The sequence below is a fragment of the Rhinoraja longicauda genome, chromosome 8, assembly GCF_053455715.1.
Source record: "Rhinoraja longicauda isolate Sanriku21f chromosome 8, sRhiLon1.1, whole genome shotgun sequence".
Taxonomy (NCBI): domain Eukaryota; kingdom Metazoa; phylum Chordata; class Chondrichthyes; order Rajiformes; family Arhynchobatidae; genus Rhinoraja; species Rhinoraja longicauda.
In genome coordinates this window covers 49,273,792-49,289,996 of record NC_135960.1, presented here as the reverse complement: position 1 = coordinate 49,289,996, position 16,205 = coordinate 49,273,792, and the positions used below count along the sequence as shown (strand labels likewise).

General features: G+C 41.7%; 1 protein-coding gene across 1 annotated transcript in view; it reads right to left on the bottom strand.

Annotated features, from left to right (window-relative positions):
* The window catches only part of LOC144595940 (kalirin), a 351,636-nt gene that overhangs the window by 93,824 nt on the left and 241,607 nt on the right, over window positions 1–16,205 (bottom strand). Inside the window, exons 8-9 of the mRNA XM_078403892.1 lie at window positions 14,131–14,262; window positions 13,054–13,284 (exon numbers count right to left, since the gene is read on the bottom strand). Of these exons, the coding sequence (XP_078260018.1) occupies window positions 13,054–13,284; window positions 14,131–14,262 (363 nt within the window). The remainder of the gene's footprint in view (window positions 1–13,053; window positions 13,285–14,130; window positions 14,263–16,205) is intronic.

The window sequence follows — 16,205 nt, the reverse complement described above, 5'->3', positions numbered from 1 at the left end:
GCCATGTGGGAGCGTCGATGCGGAGACCACGTGGGAGCTCTGACGTGGAGATGATGGGGGAGCTCCAAAACAGAGACCGGGGGGAGCTCCCTCACAAGGACCGCGTGAGAGCTCCCACTCAGAGACCAGGTGGAAGCTCCACTGCAGAGACAATGGGGGAGCTCGATGAGGAGACCACCATGGAGACCACAGGGGAGCTCCAATGCAGAGACCACGGGGGGAGTTCCGACACAGAGACCATGGGGGAGCTCCCACACAGGGACTGTGGGGAGAGATCCGATGCAGAGACCACGGAGGTAGCTCCGACGCGGAGACCATGGAGGACCACCAATGCAGAGACCACGTGGGCGTCCGTGGACTTATAGAATTGCTTACGTAAGTGTGACTTTATGTAAGCCACCTTTTTTTGTAAGTCAGGGAGTGCCTGTATTCCTAAATCATTGACTATTTAGGAAATAATATTTTAAATCATAGAGATTAGTGAGGAAGATGGTTTAACAACAGTGTTGAAATCCCTGCTCAAATCCAACAATCAGTGATACTCATGAGGGCACACATATGCATACATTACAGGACAACAATATCACACATTGGTGGTGTTTCTACTGTTTTATACCTACTGTTCTGTCAGCGCTCTCTCTCAAAACACAGGTGCTCTTTAACAGCAGGTTGATTAATTAAATGACTTCCTCCTTGCATTCCTCATTTGGTCCATATGGTGCTGTACAACATTTGCACAGTATGCCTGGAATGTAACAATTTGATCCTAATGGGATATTCTAACTTCACTCCGAGTATTCTGTTTTTTTTCCAGTTTAGCAGATTCCCCTTCCCCCCTAAAAAATGCATCCAGAGAGAATTACTAATTTTGGTTTCAATTTAAAAAAGAGTAAAGAACATTTGGATTGGTATATAATAAAAAGTAAATTTACATTTGATGCCGTTTCAACTGGATACATTCCACAGTGATAATGAATAACATTCTTTCATGGTTGTGGGAGAATTCACTCACTGGTTATTAGACCCTGGTGTTTCCTGGTCAAAGCAGGAGAGACTGTAAGCTATTTGGACACTTTAATCCAGGGGAGAGTTAACTACCTTGATGAGAAGGCAGATTTGAATTGGTTATTGGGTGTGAGGTTATGATTGCAGGGCAGGTGAGTATAGACACAAAGAACTGCAGATGCTGGAATCTTCAGTTAAATACAAAGTGCTGGAGTAACTCAGCAGGTCAGGCAGCATCTCTGGAGATAATAATATAATAATAATAATGCATTACATTTATATAGCGCTTTTCTAACACTCAAAGACGCTTTACAAGGTTTACTAAAACATAAAAGAAAATAAATAGATAAATGAGTAAACGAAGAGAAAAGGAAAAAGAAGGTGAGGTAACGGTCAGTGATTGAAGGCAGTGCTGAACAGATGAGACTTCAGTGATGTTTTGAATGTGGTGAGTGAGGAGGAGTCTCTGACGGTTTGGGGTAGTGAGTTCCAGAGGGTGGGAGCAGCGATGGAGAAAGCCCTGTCCCCCCAGGATCTGAGTTTGGTCCAGATGGGGGGGGACAGGAGGTTAGCAGCAGCAGAGCAGAGGGTATGGGTGGGAGTGTGTCTGTGGAGGAGGTCAGTCAGGTAGGATGGGGCCAGGTTATGGAGGGCTTTGTATGTCATGAGGAGGATTGTGTCTATCTCATGATGTCATGAGATAGACACAAAGTGCTAGAATAACTCAGCGGATCAGGCAGAATCTCTGGAAAAAAAAGAACGGATGACGTTTTGGGTCGGGACCCTTCTTCAGACTGAAAGTAGAAGGTGGAGAACTGGAGGTAGGAAAAGGCCAGAACAAATCAGGGCCGTCTATAGATAACCAAGGAAGGGTGGAGCCCATAATGGCCCATTGTTGGGTGGGGAAGAGGTGGTAATGAAGGGATACAGGGATGCAAACAGTGGAACTAGAAGAATGACCAGGGTGGGGCGGGGTGGGAGGGGATGGAGTGAATGCATCCAAACGTCACCTCCAGACATGCTTCCTGAATTGTTGAGTTACTCCAGTACTTTGTGTTCTACATTAAATCAAACCAGTCAGACACATGAGTGCATAACACAAAGTGCTAGAGTATCTCAGCAGGATGGGCAGCATCTGTGGAAAAAAATAACAGGTGACGTTTTGGATTGGAATCCTTCTTCAGACTGAAGTTGAATTAAGAAGAATACATTTTAATAGCTAAAAGCTAATAATTATCGATATACATGGGAATTTAAGAGCACTGGTAGATAAACTACAGGAAGTTATGAAGTAACTAGATAACCAAATTCCGTTCTAAGGCAGTTTACGTCAAAGATACTAGAGGAACAAGATGAACCACTCCATTGAAATTGCCTACACTGAAGTGTAGCACGCAAAGGGGCGGAACGTCCGCCATTTTAGTTTGCTATGCCTCTCGTAGTGTAATCAGTGTTTTGGGGGAACAGTATGTGTGATGATACCATTAAAATGCAGAATATATCTCATCTATCAATTCACAGATTTTTATTATTTTTCCTTTTAAATGTTTCTGCAAGTTTCAGCCTACTAAAATGGCGCCATGACGTACTACGGTTTTTAGGGTCGAGTGGTCCATCTTGCTCCGTTCTATATCTTTGGCTTAGATACAAGATTATGGAAATTGGACTACAACTGTAAAATGATCAAGTACGATTCACAATTTGTACCGAAGAAAGAATACACTGTAACATTGATTCACGAAACTGTTCCCTTGGATGACTTAGATATCCCATGAAGGGAGTAGGATGGTGCCTCTATTATTTGAAAGTTCATTATTATCACGTGTAGTGAAAACTTTGCTTTGCATGCTGGCCAAACAGATCAGATTTACTATACCAAAATACAATCCGGTCAAACTCAAGTACAGTAGTTTAGTTTAGTTTTGTTTACAGATACAGCATAGAAACAGGCCCTTCGGCCCACTGAGTCCGCACCAACCAACGATCCTGCATATTAACACTATCCTACACACACACACACACAAACACACTAGGGACAGTTTACATTTATACAAAGCCAATTAGCCTACAAACCCGTGTGGGCGGAAACCAAAGAACTGGGAGAAAACTCACACGGTCACGGGGGGAATGTACAAACTCTGTAGAGACAGCAGCCATAGTCAGTATCAAACCCTGTTCTCTGGTGCTGAAAATGCTGTAAAACAGCAACTCAACAACTGCGCCACCTTGCCGCCCTTAGGTACGTAGCGCAAAGGGGATGATACAGAGTGTTGAATCGAGTTCTCAACATTGGAGCACATCAGTTCCAGAGACAAGGTCCCATGTCCGAAATGTGGTAGTGAATTGGACAGTCGTCTACCTTATAGAAGGACCATTCAGAAGCCTGATAACAGGCTGTTCCTGAGTCTGGTGGTGCACGCATTTGAGCTTCTATAACTTCTGCTGGACAGAAGCAGGGAGTTGGAGGAATGTTTAGGGTGGGAGAAGACTTTGATTTTGTTGGCTCCTTTTCTGAGGCAACGTAGAGTGTAGATGGACTAATTGAAGAGGTCTGGTCTGTGTGATGGACTGGGCTAAATCTACAACTCTCTGCAATTTCTTGTAATGTTGCATAGAGCTGTTCCCAAACCAAGTTGTGATGCAACCTGACATTATGTTTTCTATGGTGCATCTATAAAAGTTTGTAAGCGTCATTGGAGACATACCAAATTTGCTCAGTCCCCTCAGGAAGTAGACGCGTTGGTGTGTCTTCTTGGCTGTGGCATCAATGTGGTCAGTCCATGATAGATAATCGGTAATATTATTACAAAGGAACTTGAAGCTCTCAACTATTTCCACTTTGGAACCATTGATGCTAATTGGGGCATACTCTCCACCATGTTTCCTGAAGTCGATAACTAGCTCCTTTATCTCACTTACACTGAGGGAAAGGTTATTGTCCTGACACCATGTTAGTAAGTTCTCTATCTCCTTCCTATATCTCATAATTTAGATGAATGAAAGGTTATTTCACTAATCTGTATAAAAATCTAGAAACAATGAACTGCAGTTGCTGGTTAATACACAAAAGGGCACAACGTGCTGGAGTAATCAGCAGGTCTTGCAGTATCTCTGGTGAACATGGATAGTCTGAAGAAGGGTCTCAACCCAAAATGTTACCTATCCATGTTCTCTAGGGTTGCTGCTTAACCTGCTGAGTTACACCAGCATTTTGTGTCATTTTATATAAAAATCAAAGCTGGCTCGACAGGGTTAATGCTGAAACGCTGCTTCTGCTACCTAGGGGCAGTCTTGGGATAATGAGTACGATATTTAGTATGTAAATTGGTGAAAATGTCTTTGCTCTGAGAACCATGAATCTTTCGGATGCTCGACTTCAAGCTGTGGCTGCCTCGGCAATGAATATATTCAAAGCTGTGATTAATTGAGTTTGGAACCAAGGGTAGCAAAGAGATTGGGACTGGGCAGCAAATCGACTCGAGATCAAGAATCAGCGATGTGCCAGGGTGGCACAGTGGTAGAGCTGCTGCCTTACAGCACCAGAGACTAGGGCTCGATCTTGACTAGGGGTGCTGTCTGTATGCGGTTTGTGACCATGTGTGTTTTCTCCAGGTTCTCCAGTTTCCTCCACATTCAAAAGATCTGTAGGTTTGTAGGTTAATTGGATTCTGTAAATTATTCTTATTGTGTAGGATAGAACTAGTGTACAGGGATCACTGGTTGGTCTGGACTCGGTTGGCCAAAGGGCCTGTTTCCATGTTGTATCTTTAAAATAAGCTGAACGATGATAATGAATAATGAAACATTGGGGTTAATGTTAGGATTGAAAAGCTATATGTCTTACTTCTGCTGCCTATTTTATATATCTTAATATCCCCTCTATATATTGTGGAACTTTACCTTATTTGCTAAAATAACTTACTGCAATAAATCTGTATAGAATGATGTATCGACAAAAGAAATCCATCTCTACTTATACTGAGTACCACTAAAATCCTCAGTTGGGGATACAGGAATCAATTTTCTTTAGGGTGAATGCACACCAAAGGTTGGCACACAGGACTGACTCCCAGTTTTCAGCAGACCTGACCCAGTGGGACTTTCTGCAAAATATTAAGTAATGTGGGGCAAGTGGTGCAGCGAAAGAGTGGCTGCTTTACAGCGCCAGAGACCCGGGTTCGATACTGACGACAGGTGCTGTCTGTACGGAGTTTGTACATTCTCCCTGTGACCACGTTGGCATTCTTTGCCAGCTCCGGTTTCCTCCCACACTCCAAAGATGTACAGGTTTTAGGTTAAATGGCTTCCGTAAAAATTGTAAAATTGTAAAATTGTCCCTAGCGTAGGATAGTGCTACTGTACAGGGTGATGGAAAGTCGGTGCAGACTTGGTGGATCGAAGGGCCTGTTTCTGCGTTGTACCTCTAAAGTAAAGACTAATTGCTGTGATAGCATCAATATTTTCATCTTAAAATTTATGGACGGGATCTTGAACGATGTAGTGGTGTGACTACAATTTCAATTAGGTTGGGAAATGGGCTGTGTCTCGTGTAATCAATTCTACACAAAATTTTGCTCAAATTCACTGAGAGTATGCAATTTTCCTACCCAAGACCATAAGAAGTTTGGGGCCCAGTGGTATGATAAATTAAACCCCAGATTATACAAAGGCTATGCCATTTAATGGTAATGTTTGGCCCAGAGGCTGTATCATTAAATCTATTCTAGGGTGTAATACAGAGACAATAAAGTCTTTGGACTCTCACAGACTACCCATGCTGTGCTATTATGTAATTACTGCTTATGTTACAGCATTAACTAGTACCATTAATTTACTGAATTAAGAATAGTGCTATAAATCTTCACGTTCTCCGTAACATTAAATGTTATTTTGACAGAAATCTATTAAGATTGTTCCAATAAAAGGTCACTAAACTGCAATGTTAATTTTATTTATATCTCTCCCTTTCTCATATATATATATAAATAAAATTAACATTGCAGTTTAGTGACCTTTTATTGGAACAATCTTAATATATATATATATATAGACAATAGACAATAGACAATAGTGCAGGAGTAGGCCATTCAGCCCTTCGAGCCAGCACCGCCATTCAATGCGATCATGGCTGATCACTCTCAATCAGTACCCCGTTCCTGCCTTCTCCCCATACCCCCTCACTCCGCTATCCTTAAGAGCTCTATCCAGCTCTCTCTTGAAAGCATCCAACGAACTGGCCTCCACTGCCTTCTGAGGCAGAGAATTCCACACCTTCACCACTCTCTGACTGAAAAAGTTCTTCCTCATCTCCGTTCTAAATGGCCTACCCCTTATTCTTAAACTGTGGCCCCTTGTTCTGGACTCCCCCAACATTGGGAACATGTTTCCTGCCTCTAATGTGTCCAATCCCCTAATTATCTTATATGTTTCAATAAGATCCCCCCTCATCCTTCTAAATTCCAGTGTATACAAGCCCAATCGCTCCAGCCTTTCAACATATGACAGTCCCGCCATTCCGGGAATTAACCTAGTGAACCTACGCTGCACACCCTCCATAGCAAGAATATCCTTCCTCAAATTTGGAGACCAAAACTGCACACAGTACTCCAGGTGCGGTCTCACCAGGGCCCGGTACAACTGTAGAAGGACCTCTTTGCTCCTATACTCAACTCCTCTTGTTACGAAGGCCAACATTCCATTGGCTTTCTTCACTGCCTGCTGTACCTGCATGCTTCCTTTCATTGACTGATGCACTAGGACACCCAGATCTCGTTGAGCTCCCCCTCCTCCTAACTTGACACCATTCAGATAATAATCTGCCTTTCTATTCTTACTTCCAAAGTGAATAACCTCACACTTATCTACATTAAACTGCATCTGCCATGTATCCGCCCACTCACACAACCTGTCCAAGTCACCCTGCAGCCTTATTGCATCTTCCTCACAATTCACACCACCTCCCAGCTTAGTATCATCTGCAAATTTGCTAATGGTACTTTTAATCCCTTCATCTAAGTCATTAATGTATATCGTAAATAGCTGGGGTCCCAGCACCGAACCTTGCGGTACCCCACTGGTCACTGCCTCCCATTCCGAAAGGGACCCATTTATCCCCACTCTTTGCTTTCTGTCTGTCAACCAATTTTCTATCCATGTCAGTACCCTACCCCCAATACCATGTGCCCTAATTTTGCCCACTAATCTTCTATGTGGGACCTTGTCGAAGGCTTTCTGAAAGTCGAGGTACACCACATCCACTGACTCTCCCCTGTCAATTTTCCTAGTTACATCCTCAAAACATTCCAGTAGATTTGTCCTAAGGATTTCCAGAATTTTCTGCCTTTGTTTCATTCTAAAATAGTCCGTTCAGTTGTTGCAATCATTAAATACAAAAATCGAAATAGCAGCTTAGTTGATCATAATTCTGAAATCAGATATCCATTCTTTGTTCATTTTATATGTAAATCATTTACAACAGAAATTCTATTAACAGACAAATCTGCATTTGTGATGATAACATTAATGCAAGAAATTATTTTCACATGAGCTAACTGTATCAACAACTTTCTGACAATCAGCTTCCATTTCTCTTCTAAAGTGTTGAAGTTGCTGGTTAAAATTCAACTCAGGCAACCATGCCTCACCGGTCAAACAACAATTGATAGAGGCTAACTTAGAAGCAAACAAGCATTCTGCAGACACTGATCTTGAAGTTTTGACTAGTTTCTGTTGTAACCGTTTGGAAATTCAGCTAGGAAAGATATGTTTTGTTGCAAATTATACTTTTTTTTCCACAGGTTTCAAGGAAATTGTTGCTTTGGTATTGGAGCCCATCTTGACATTAGATTGCATGGCATCTGTTCTTTCAGGCATTGCTAAATCCAATTTTGACTTTACCTGGAACAGATTGCACTGGGGATCATTTGCAGGTGAAATCCCACGGGACACAAACATTGTTCAGTGCACAACCTTGCATTATTAATATTGGCACACGTGAATCTAGCCTGCTATCGGGCACACACTAAGTTACATCGTTATTTGCACAACACATATTGTCATAGTCATAGCATTATACAGCACAGAAACAGTCCCTTCGGCCCAACTGATTCATGCTGACCAAGAGCCATATCTAAACTAATCTCATTTGCCTCCATTCAGCCAACATCCCTCTAAACGTTGTCTATCCATGTACATGTTCATCACCTGCACTGAGATAACTTGCAGATCTTTGTTGACAGGCATGGTACAGCATGCTGGCTTGTTGCCTTTCTCACTACTTAAAGGGTCGTTTGCCTGACAATGGGAAAACCTGTGGGAGAGGTAAGGGGAAAGCTTGGATTGCTTTCCTTTGTTCTAATCATCCCTCTCTCACCTTCCTTGCAACTTGTTTTCTCTTTTCTCCATTTCTCATGTACGTAATTCTCTTTTTCCTCACAGATGCTGTCCCACCTGCTTCGAGAATCTGGCAATTTATGTTTCAGTTCAGATTTCCAGCGGTTGCAGCTTTTTAAAAAAATGTCATGACAGAGATCTTGTTCAGTTCCTTGTACAAATGCACATCCATAGTTCAAGCTATTAGTCCAAGCACATTGTAGAATTAATTAATCTTTCTCAGCACCTGCATTTACTCATGCTTGGCTTCACAATCTACCCTAGGTTAAGGCTTCAAGATGGACTGGAATATCCAAGTAGCAATTTCCCTGAAAGCTCTAAGGGCTGAGAGGTGACCATATAGGGATATATAAATTTATTTAAAACACAGATAGGGTAATTAACTAGAATTTTATTTTTCCATGACAGATGTATCAAAACCAAGAAGATATAGGTTTAAAGTATAAGGAAGGAGTTTTAAAGAGAATTTAAGAGAAGGCAAAGATTTTATTTACACAGAGAGTGGTGGATATCTGGAACTTCCTGCCAGAGGAGATTGTAGAATCAAATACAATCACCATATTTGGCAAGCACTTGAACAGGAAAGGTATAGACGGATACAGACCTGATGTGAACCAAAGGGATAGACAGGAAGGTCTGCTTGGATATGGTGGGCCAAAAGGTAGCTTACAACCCAGCAGTATGAATATTGATTTCTCTAACTGCAAGTAACCCTTGCAGCCCCTCTCTCTCCGTCCCTCCCCTACCCTGGTCGTCATACTAGTTTCATCGTCGTCCTGCTGAGTTTCACTGTATGCATCACCTGTTATCACCTTCCTCACAGCCAAAAATGGACTATTGTATACTCCACCTTGTTCATCGTTTTTTGCATCTCTCATTCACTTGCACTATGTACCTTTTCATATCTCACTTTTCCCTCTCCCCTGACTCTCAGTCTAAAGAAAGGTCTCGACCCGAAACGTGACCTATTCCTTTTCTCCAGAGATGCTGCCTGACCCACTGAGTTACGCCAGCTTTTCATGTAGCTATCTTCTGGCTAGTTTCTGTATTGTACCCAATCTGATCCGAGTCTTTCCTTTGACTGGATAGCATGCAAAAAAAGCTTTTCCCTGTACCTCAGTACACATGACACTAAACTAGACTAAACTACCAAGACTAAATCTATGACTCTAATCTGATGGGGCACTCCTGAAGTGCACAGTCTATGCTGTAAGTGACAGGGACTGCTTTCCTCAGCAATTATCTATGGGATATTCATACAATGGGTGACTCAATAGTAACATTACTGGCAGCACTGCCACCGGAGGCAGAAGTAGTCACTGAGGGTAAGTCAGGGTCTTCAGAGCAGACATGGCTTTCAGTGGAAGGACATACTCCCAGAGAGGCATGGCCTTAGGTCTGGACCTCTCTCATGAACAATGTAATCACTGAAAATGAAAAAAAAAATGCTGCTGATGCTGGAAATCTGAAAGAAAAGAGAAAGTGCAGGAAACGCTCAGCTGGTCTGCGGACAGAGAAAAAGAGCAATGGTTTCAGATTGCTAACCCTTCATCAGTACTGGGAAAGAGAGGAAAGCAAAGTAACCACAGGGGATGCACACCTGTCCTTTCAAGTCTTTCCCGTGCCACAGTCCTGAGATCTAAATGGTCCATCCATCTGAAGTAACAATTCTTCCAATTTTGTGTACTCTTAATTTGGAGTTATCATTGCTGTCACATCCACACTGGGGCAGACTGGAATAAGGATAGAGACACACACAAAAATAAAAATTTCGGGCATCCTGTGACCAAACAACTTAAACGATCCCCAAACGAACCCACAAGATTTCTCTGTAAGATGTTTAAGGTGAGGGCGGAAAGATTTAATAGGAACCTGAGAGGTAACTTTTGTTTTTTACACAGAAAGGGTGGTGGGTATATGGGACAAGCTGCCAGAGGAGGTAGTTGAGACAGACACTATCACAACATTTTAGAAACATTTAGACAGGTACATGGATAGGACAAGTTTAGAAGGGCCAAACACAAGCAGGTGGGACTAGTGTAGACGGGACATGTTGGTCAGCATGAGAAAGTTGGCAGAAGGGCCTGTTTCCATGCAGTATGACTCTATGTGGAATGCAAGAGCCTGATCTGTGGAAACTGAAATTATGTTGAAGATGGAAAAGCGCTGCTGAGAGATGGAGAACAGGCAATTGTGTAGAAAAGGTGGATTAAGAGATGGATCCTTATGAAAGGTACCAAAGGTAGAAAGGAAATCTCAGATCAGGAGCGCTTGGATTAACTGAAATTCCCAGAGGTTTGGTGCTGGAACTCATTAGAGGAATAAATAGGGATTAAGGCACAACTATTGTACATATGTCAACAGCATCAACAAACAGAATATGGCTCATGGGAGCAAGATTTAATTGTTGACACGGGGCTCAATAATCTGGAAAGTTGGAAAGTTGTTGTTGCCGCAGTTGCTGGAATACATACATGTGTATGACGGGAGCAAAATTGGCAAAGAGAACAAGTGAACTCACAATACAATATTATTAAAGACAAGAAATCTTTAGACTTTAGAGACTTTTATAGATACAGCGCGGAAACAGGCCCTGCGGCCCACCAAGTCCGTGCCGACCAGTGATCACCCCGTACACTAGCACTATCCTACACACGAGGGACAATTTACAATTCACAGAAGCCAATTAACCCACAAACCTGTATGTCTTTGGAATGTGTGGAGGAAACATTCCAAGCACCCATGGAAAACCCACGTGGTCACGTGGAGAATATACAAACTCCTTACAGACATCACCCATAGTCAGGATTGACCTCAGGTCTCTGGTGCTGTAAGGCAGCAACTCTACCGTTGTGCCACTGTGCCACCCATCGAGAAAAACCCCCCAAAAAACTAGGAATCAAATTTAAGTGCAGGGATTCATTGAAATAATTGAAGGATTACTTGCACATCCATACAATTGAACTAATACAGGAAGATTACCTTCTCAGGAAGAAGGCTGACATTTTATTAGGTGTTGACATCAGATCAGAGATTAATGGAAGTTTTTGGCAAGAGATAAACTACAATTGACTAAACAATGATTAAATGATTAAACTCAGCAGAAACAGGGGAAAAGAATCACCTCATATACATTTTCTATACAGTAAGTGCAAAACACTTCCAAAATTCAGTTCCAGTGATTTGATGAACTGAATTTCCAAAGTGACGAGTGCATTGTGCTTGCATTTTAATATTGTCTCTTTAAGCAAACGATGACAAATTCCTACCTAAATGCAGGGATAATGGAAAATAAAAACAATGGCAGGAAGCAAGTTGTTGAGAGCGAACTCGACAAAAATAAACTTTGTGCATACATCCATTTTTGAAAGGGAGAAATGGAGAGGAATAAATGCTAATTGGTTTGGAATGAAACAAAATGAGCAAATTACTTTGTTGAAAACATTATAGAGAAAGGTGTTGTGTTAAGAAATTTTTAAAAAAGTTTTAAAACACGCACTCTGTGCGCAAGTAGAGGACCTGGAAACTAGCATAAGCAGTTTTTTTCTGCTTGACAAGAGTTCATTTCTTCTGGTTAAGTTTCTATACTTTTCTCATTTTCAATTAATTATTTTCTGCTTTTTGTATTTAGCTAACACACTGCACAAAAATTTTCCCCTATTTTTAATGTTGCTTTATTCATATTGCAATAAAGTCAACAAGAAGCGATTGCAGTGATGTTAACTGTTGCTTCACTACATAACAGCATATAATCCATAATAATTCACGTAAGTATCCCAGCTCCCTTATAACATATTAAACGGCATGGAAACAAGCCATTCAGTCCACTCGGCCTGCATTAACCATTAAGCAAAGTAGAGAGTCATAGTTTCAAACAGCGTGGAAACAGGCCCTTCACCCCAACTTGCCCATGCTGATCAACATCCACACTAGTTCCACCTGTCCTCACTTTGTCCATAACCCTCTAACCCTGTCCTATTCGTGTTGTCCAATTGTCTCTTAAATGTTATGATAATCCCTGTCTCAACCATCTCCTCCGGCAGCTTGTTGCATAAACCCACCATCCTTTGTGTAAAAAGGTTACCCCACAGATTCCTATCAAATCTTCCTCCCTCACCTCTGGTTCTCGTTTACCTGGTTACCTGATTATCTGGTTGCCTGCTCTGGGCAAAGGTCTCTGTGCATTTACCTGATCTATTCCTCTCATAATTTGTGCACCTCTATTAGATCACCCCTCATTCTCTAATTCACCACCAATTAACACTAATCCTATTTTATTTTCTCATTGTCCCTTCAACTCCCTCCACCCCACCCCCTACCTGCCCTCCCCAGATTTTACCACACACCTCAACATATTAAGCACGTTGCTGGGATTAAGAGGCAGCAGCTCTACTAACTACATCGCCATGCCACTATAAACTAACCATTGGACTCTGATTTTTGCGTTTATGTTACCCTGAAAAAGTGCCAGCTCTCTACCTTCTTTCAAATGCCCTATCGAATTAACCTTTTGTTCCAATACCTCCAGTTGGTTTGGTGTCAAATATTGTTTGGCAATGCACTCACAAAGCAATTTGGGGTATTTCACGACACAATAAATGTTGTGAGCAAATCACCAATGAGATAATGACAAGATCTGATCATTCAAACACTTACCTGTTGGACATCCTGCTGGAAGACACACAGCTGTAGCCGTTGGTGTAGTCGCACCTTACGGTGTTGCCAAATGCTTTCAAGCCTTCGTTGGTGGTGCAACACTTCATGCACAATGTCCAAGACCCGATGAACTGCTTTGGAGTAGTTCGCAGTTGCAGTAAGGGAGTCAGAATTTCCTGGGCTTAAAGGTCGCTGCAGAACATCGAGAAGAGCTTTGCCATCCTGACTCACCTGCAGCAAATATAAATACTTCAGCATGGAGTATTGTATCCTGGTACTAATTCATCACCAGGACTTAGTTTAGTTTAGAGACACAGAGTGGGAACAGGCCCGTAGAAACACCGTATAAACAGCATCTTTAGTCAGGATCAAACCTGGGTCTCTGGCACTGTAAAGCAACAACTTCACTATGTCACCCCTAAAGATACAGCATGGAAACAGGCCCTTCAGTTCACCGAGTCAATACCAACCATGTAGTTCATACTAGTTCTATGTTATTCCACTTTCTCACTCACTCTCTGTGCACGAGGGGGCAATTTACAGTAGCCAATTAACCCACAAACCCACATGTCCTTGGGATGCAGGAGGAACTGGAGCAACCAAAGGATATCCATGTGGTCACTGGGAGAATGTGCAAACTCCACACACAGATGGCACCTTAAGGTCAGGATTGAACCCGGGACGCTGGCGCTGAGGCAGTGGCTCTACCAGCTGCTCCACTATGCCGCCTTTGCAAGTTGATTTAGTTGACTTGTAATTGTAATTAAATTGCAATAAGGAGAAGATAGTAACAAAGAAAACAGTCCAATGACGTTATTGGAACAAGAGATTGCAGATGCTAGAACCTTAAGCAAAACACCAAATGCTGGAGGAACTCAGTTGAACAGGCAACATTTGTGGTGGGAATGATCATCTGATGTTTCAGGTTGAGATGCTTCTCCAGTCTGACGAAGGGTCCTGACCCGAAACATTGTCCATTTCCTCCACAGATGCTGCCAGACTTGCTGATTTCCTCCAGCACTGTGTGTTTTGCCAATTATGGTGTTCCTTTTCAAAATCCAACAAATGTTTCTTTACCTCTGCATACGCCTGTGTGATCTGCTCATACAGAGTTTGATGGTGATGAATGGCAATCTCCAAGTCTTGCATTTCGGATGGAAGTCCCCCCTCGGCACAGGTTTTGCACCAGATATCAACACTTGATAAATACTGGAAGAAAACATGAATAGTAACTGCTAAGAAAAAAATTGTGAAGTGAAAAACTATGAAATGGAAGATTACGACAAATTTAGTTTCGTTTATTATTGTCGTGTGCACCACAGTACAGTGAAAAGCTTTTTTGTTGCATATTATCCAGTCAGCGAAAAAACTATACATGATTACAATCAAGTCATCTACAGTGTACAGATGCATGATAAAGAGAATAATGTTCAGTATAAGATAAAGTCCAGTAAGGTCTGATAAAAGATAGTCTCAGGGTCTCCAATGAGGTAGATGGGAGGACAGGACCGCTCTCTAGTTAGTTTGGATTACAGTATCCAGTAATAGGTTCTGTAGTAATTTTAAAAGGCAATTTAAAAAGGAGAAAGTTGCCAAGTTGAAGGAAAATGGCAAAGGAATGGGATTTATTGAAAAGCTCTATTTTAAAGAAATCTAATAAACACAGTAAGGAAGGTGGTTTCAGGTCAGACCGGCTGAATGCCATTCTGGTGGATTTTCTTCAAACTATTTACTTTGCTGCAAACCAAACATTGAATTGAATTTTTAAGAAGTGTTTATAACATCGGCTAAAATCAACGAGGCAGATGAATTTCACCAGGTACACAGATAGAAAAGGTTGAGAGGGATATAGACCAAATGTGGACAGATGGCACCAATGTAGATGAGTTATTTTGGTCGGCATGGACAGGTTGGGCCGAAGGGCTTATAGCCACGCTGTATGACTCAGTCAGTGACTTGCATGTCCCTTGGTTCAGATTCTGTCTGCCACCAGCTTTCATTGGTCTTCTCTGGTAGGTGTGGGCCCTAGACAGCCTCAGTTGTGTCAAGATCTGTTGAGAGTGGTTCGAGGACAAAGATGATCGTGCATTTAAATGTTAACCCAAAACAGTTAGCTGTGCAGGAGAACCAGAGCCAGTTCATTTTCCTAAATACAAAGCCAAATGATCCATTGGTGGCCAGGGACCAACAGATAACTGTAGATCACCCTGATCGTGAAGAAATAGGGAATGAACAGGTGAATTCTAGAAAGTGATTCAAAAAATGTAAAGTCTGTTTTCAAATGCAAATTTATCATTATATCCAAGGAAATAGTTAAAGGGGAAAGAATACGTACTATATCTAATATAATTGTCATGTCACCTCATTACAATGGACTTCTACAGAATAATGACACTTCACTGCACTTTACAGGGAATCTAAAATTTATATATTTTATTACAGAAGCACTGCAAAATAGCCATTGAATGCCTGAAGGATCAACAAAGGTAATAATGAGTTGTTTTTAAAGGGAGCCTTTAATGTAGTAAAATGTCAAGGCATTTCAAAAGAGCATTGATGGAGAAACCAGCCCCTGATTCATGGATTATGATGTTGGGATTGCTGACTAAAAATGTTATTAAGGAGTCTGTTGGAGATAAAGGAGACGTTTTAGAGATACAGAAATGGCTTTTCAGAGAGAATTTCAGAGATAGGCCGGAACTAACAAAAATACAATTGTCAGTGGCAAAATGATTAAATTCATAAGGCAAATTGGGAGAAGCACACAGGCCTCCTTAGTGTATGCCTGCTTTCTTTCACAAACGACGGTCAAGGCATTTGGATTTTATTTATACAGGAGAAATTGGATTCCCATAGTAACACAATTAGACTTTAACATTACACAGTAGCCTGGGTATAATATTCAGAATATTTTGTATATTTTAAGCAATTGCAAGATGGGGCGGCCGAGTCCAGTCACCGTCGTGGTAGCTCTGCGGAGACTGTGCATTTTTTTAACTTGTATGTTCATTTTAAATTTATTTTTAAGTACTAACACACTAGCACTAATAACGTACGACCGGAAAACTCTCGTAAAGCTAAACTTTAGCGTAACCGAAGACTTATTAGACACTGTACTCACCGATCCAGCGTGGCCGACAGAGATCAAAAGA